Source organism: Cynocephalus volans, chromosome 6 (genome assembly GCF_027409185.1).
Source record: "Cynocephalus volans isolate mCynVol1 chromosome 6, mCynVol1.pri, whole genome shotgun sequence".
Lineage (NCBI taxonomy): Eukaryota > Metazoa > Chordata > Mammalia > Dermoptera > Cynocephalidae > Cynocephalus > Cynocephalus volans.
Genome location: NC_084465.1, coordinates 69921202 through 69926707, shown reverse-complemented (window position 1 = coordinate 69926707; position 5506 = coordinate 69921202). Strand labels below are relative to the sequence as shown.

Here is a 5506-nt window from a genome sequence, read left to right as displayed (position 1 = left end):
AATTATGCCTTGCATATTACAGACAGCCAGCAAGTATTTCTTTCATATCTGGTCCCTGTTTCCAAAAAAGCTTACAATTATAATTATATATATTTATTTAAAATCTATACTTATAGGAAGAGAAGAAACTCAAGACAAAGTATAATAAGTGAACTAAAATAATGTGTGGCCCAGACAGTAACAACTACAAATTCAGAGAAAAGAGAAAGATCTTGTGGACTGGGGACTCGGGAAAAACATTGAGCTGGACTTTTAGTGATGAGCAGGATTTGGATAAGTCTAGAGGCGATGAGGGGTCAGCAATCTTTTTCTGTACATGACCAGATAGTAAATATTTTAAGCTTTGTGAGCCACATATGATCTCTGTTGCAAGTACTCAACTTTGCCACTGTAATAAAAAGCAGCCACAGATGTATAGGTAAATGAATGGGTTGGACTGTGTCCTGTAATAAAACTTTATTCACGAAAAGTGGCTATAGGCTGTTTTTCATATATACATTTTGCATATGTACATGTTGAATTTAAAATTTAAAAAGTTCATAAATTCTAAGTAGAAAAAATTGGTCCTTGTATAAAGAAATTTTTTTAAAAAGGTGTCTTCAATCTTCTACTCTGTATGCTAGAAGTTCATGGCTCAATGTGTAGATGAGGTGCTGCTGGCTACTAAAACTTTCTGTGTTGTTGAAAATGTTCTAGATCAGTGCCGTGCAATACAGGAGCCACTACTCATGTGCAGCTATCAAACACTTGAAATGTGATTATTGAACCAAATTTTTCATTTATTTAATTTTAATTAATTTTAATTTAAATAGTTCCATGGGGTTAATGGCATCCATATTGGACAGTGTGAATTTAGTGTTTTGAAGTTATGATATTGTGACTTAGATTATTACTCCCATCAAGGCTGTCTTTCTCATATGATGGAAATAGGACTTTTTTGAACATTCAGGACCTTAGAAAATATATCACCCATGAACTTTGCTTGACAAAAATCTTCAAACATCTATTTAAACCTTAATAAAAGTAAAGAAAAAATAAGAGCTCAAGAATAGGGTACTTTAATTATATAAGGCCAATGGTGACCACTGATAATAGGAAATACATATAATGTAAAACCTACTTAAGACAATGAATAGTCTGTGCCTAAACCTCCAAATTAAGATAGCAAAATATACATAATTAGGAAGTACAGGTAGAAGGCATGCTAAATTCTTTGTTTCTTTGTTTTTTAAAGAGGCAATTTGCTTCATAATCATATAAGAAGAGAAATATAAAATGCTTTTGCATATGTACATGTGGAATTTCAAACACAATATATCTTCTATAAAAGCTGGAGAAGATAAAAGTAAAGAAAGTATAGTCTTCTTTGCTCACAGAAAAGTCTATAGGTTTCAGTGCTTTCATTATTAAAGAACAAAGAATTAAAATAATTTAACTAAGCATTCAACTCAAGAAGTTAGGAAAAGGACTACCAAGCAATTTTAAGAAAAGCAGAAGACAGTAATATAAAAATATTGAAGCAAAAATTAATGTATAAGAAAATAGATGTTAGAATAAAAATAAACCTGGTAATTGATTATTTGGAGAAAAAACTAATAACTAAATATCTAGCTGGACTGATCAAGGAAAAAAGAGAATAAACACAGGCAAGACTACAAATGGGAAAGAAAATATAATGGTAGATATAAAGCGAATTTATTTTTAAGGAGACAAAAGGAAAATACTGCATAAAAATCTTGAAGAATGGAAATATTTTCAGGAAAACATAAGTTATCAAAACTGATTTAAGTAGATGCTTGATAACCATAGAAAAAATTTTTAACATTTTTTAAAAGTTTACTTCTAGGAAAAGCTGGTCTTGGAAGTTTTGAATGAGTCCTTTCAAACCTTCAAGGTAGAGATTACTCCCAGTTTTTTTTTTTTTTAAGACTAATTTTTTTTTAGAGCAATTTTAGGTTCACAGCAAATTTGAGAGGAAGGTACAGAGATTTCCCATATACCTCCTGTCCCCACGAATCCATAGGTTAGCAACATTATGGACATCCTGCACCAGAGGGTGATTTGTTATAGCTGATGAACCTACACTGACACATCATTATCACCCAGAGTCCATAGTTTACATTAGGCTATTACTGTAGCTTTATATAAGTCCTGAAGTTGAGTAGTGTCAGTCCTTGGACTTTGTTCTTCCCTAGTTCTTTTTCACTGTCCCAGAGCATGGGGGAAAGAAAGAAAAAATTTAAAGTCATATTTTTAAAAGACCATATACTTTGACACCAAACCTGACAGAAGCTGAATAATGAATAAAATTAGAGATCACTCTCCATTCTAAATAAAGATGAGAAAACTCAGCAGTAAATTAAGAGGACGTGGCAAAGTAAAGTTTCTTTCAGGATTGAAAAGCAATGACAAACACTTATGTTGCTCTGTTTATGTGGCCAGCTGGTGTTCTAAGATCTGCACATGTATTGACTCACATCATTCTTATAAGGATAAATTAGGTGGATCCCATTATTGTATCCCTTTTACAGATGAGGAAATTGAAGTATTGGAAGATTAAATAACTTGCCCGAAGTCACACAGTCAGTACGGGCAAATGTAGTCTCAAATCTGGGCAGTCTGGCTCCAGAGGCACACTCTTACCATTAATTATACAGCCTTTAATGCCAATAGGTTATTGAAAGAACCCAAAGCACACATCTCAGTAGTTGTGAAAAAGGCATGTGATGATCCCTCCCTTTCCTGTTGGGTGCCAGTGGCCTGAGGCAATGAGCAGGGACTCTAAGTTTCTTGTTTGCATCGTGTAGACAGCTCTACTGCAAAGATGGTCAATGTACCTAAAACCCAGAGAACTTTCTGTAAGAAGTGTGGCAAGCATCAGCCTCACAAAGGTACCCAGCATAAGAAGGGCAAGGATTCCCTGTATCCCCAGGTTAAGAGGCACTACGACCGGAAGCAAAGTGGCTATGGTGGGCAGACAAAGCCCATTTTCCGGAAGAAAGCTAAAACCACAAAGAAGATTGTACTAAGGCTCAAATGTGAACCTAACTGCAGTTCAAAGAGGATGCTGGCCGTTACGAGATGCAAGCATTTTGAACTGGGAGGAGATAAGAAGAGAAAGGGCCAAGTGATCCAGTTCTAAACTTCGGGATTTTTTTTGTTCTTTTGAGGGGAAAATGTTGAAGTTGTAGAGAAATTACCTGTAGGAAAATAAACACAGTAATATTCTTACTCAAAAAAAGCATGTGATAATGAATCCATTCATGACTTAAAAAGAAAGCACTTAAACTAGAAGAGAAGGTATGTTATTCTTAATTTGATAAAGAAAATCTATCTAAACCCAGCATCAAACAACCTAATTAATAGGGAGAATAGAGTCATTCACATTAAAGTCACATTTGAGGCAAGGATAACCCATCACTGCTGAATATTGTTATGGTAGTTCTATTGAATGCAACCAGACTGGGGGTGGGGGGAGTGTATAAAGGGTTTAACTCTTGGAAAGGAGAAAAACAAATTATTGTTATTTGCAGATGATACGATATTCTACATAGAAAATTAAAGGGAATTAGTTGAAGCTCTACTAAAACCAATAAAAGATCCCAGTATGAATATTATATAGAAAATAAATATAGAAAAATATTAGCTTTCCTGTGTATATCAGGAGTCGCAAACTCAAATGCTCTTAAAGGCCAGGTAGGTAACCTAAATTCATAGGCTTTCCCTGCATAGGGAATAATGCTGTTTACAATAGCAAGAAAAATAAAAACTAGCTATGACTGAGGAAGAAATACACAGAATCTTTTTGCTAAAGATTAAGTAAACTAAGAAATAAAGACTATCAGATCATTTGGGGAATAAACAGGCAATAATAGCCAGGAATGTTTAGAATAATGGGAAAATTGAGGGAAAACTTTTGCTATCCCCAACATATTAAAACGCATGTGATAGCTTTAGCAATTTAAAGGGTGTGTTTCATTTCTGTTTTGCTTGTTTACTTGTTTAATAAAAGAATAGATCATTAGAATAGGAAAAAATAAAACAGAAACATGCAAGTATAGATAAAATTCTAGCTTATGACACATTCACTCCTTTGCACACTCATTAATTCATTAAAAAAACAATGCTGTAAGGTCTATTCACTGAGGATACAACACTGAATATGGTAGACAAGGCTCTGTTTTTCTTTGTACTCTGGTGGGAGAAACAAACAACACGCACACAAAAATATCACAAATAAACAAGAAAAATAAGGTTAATTCAAATAGGGTAGTATAATTATGACTTGAAGAAGAGCCTTTTAAGCTAATAAATGAATGACTAGAAGGAGTGAGCCATGTATAATTCATGGGGAAGAGCCTCCCAAAGAAAGGTTTCAGGCTTGGTCTGGTCAAGTATGGGTAGAGCAGAGTAGACAAGGCCAGTGTACAACGTAAGATTGTTAGGAGTTAGATCTGGTAGGACTTTGCATCCAAGATAAAGAGTTTGGATTTTATTTTTTAAGTATAATAAGAAAACACTCGAAGGCTTTTAAGCAGAGGAGTGACATAGTCTGATTTATGTTATAAAGATCACTCTGTTTTCTTTTATTTGTAGAGTGGATTGCAAAGAGTCCAGCATGGAAGCAGCCAACCAATTAGGTAATTATCAGGGTAGTCTGGGAAGAAACGAAGATGGGTGGACTTAGGGGCTAGTAGTGGAGCTGGAAAGAAGTGGACGGTCTTGGGATATGTTCTGGAGGAAGAGTCAAAAGTACTGAATTGAGACAATGAGGAAAAGAAAGGAATAAAGGATATATCCTAGCTATGGGCTAAAGGAACAAGGTAAATGACATTAGGAAGACCAGGATTGGGGATGGTATGGAGAATCAAGAGTTTCAAATATGATGAGTTTTAGAAGTCTATTCGACATTTTGAGGAAGTATCTAGAAGTAGGCAGTGGACTATACAGATCTGGTGTTCTGACAAGAAATTGGGCTCAAGACACCCACCTTGGGCAATAATCAGTACATAGATGATATTTAAAGTCAGGGCATAGTCGATAATGTTAGAGAAGCAAACGAGTCCCAGAAAGAAGCTCTGCACACTCTGCATTGGAAGGCAGGCAGCAGGCAGCAAGGGAAACAGGGAAGAAGTAGCCGGTGAGGCTGGAGGAAAATCAGCCAGGCATTGAAGCTAAGAGAAGAAAGTATTTCAGGAAGTGGGTAGACAAACATGTTAAATCCTGCTGAAGGTTCGAGTAAGATAAGAACAAAATGAAGGTTTGTTCTTAAACAAAACTGCCGACCTTGAAAAGAGCGATCTTGGTGAAGTCGGTGGGCGTGGGATTCCTCCTAGAGCGAGGGATGAGGAAGTGGAGACTGCTACTTTTGACAACATTTTCAATATAACAAAAGTAACATTTTAACCATTTCAATACAAAAAAAAAATATTTCAATTTGCTAGAAGTGACCATTTAAATCAGTCAGGAGAAGAAGAATTATATCAAATCATAAATGATCTTGATA

At 35.1% G+C, this 5506-nt stretch overlaps 1 protein-coding gene across 1 annotated transcript; it reads left to right on the top strand.

The window, feature by feature from the left end:
* Positions 1-2788: 2788 nt before the first annotated feature.
* On the top strand, positions 2789-3142 carry LOC134380757 (large ribosomal subunit protein eL42-like). Its single transcript, XM_063100887.1, has one exon. The coding sequence runs from the start codon at positions 2825-2827 to the stop codon at positions 3140-3142; it is 318 nt and encodes a 105-aa protein (XP_062956957.1). The 5' UTR covers positions 2789-2824.
* The last annotated feature ends 2364 nt before the right edge of the window (positions 3143-5506 follow it).

What these genes read in the sequence shown, in the direction of transcription:
- LOC134380757 (XM_063100887.1), top strand. Translation starts at nt 2,825, where the DNA reads ATGGTCAATGTACCTAAAACCCAGAGAACTTTCTGTAAGAAGTGTGGC.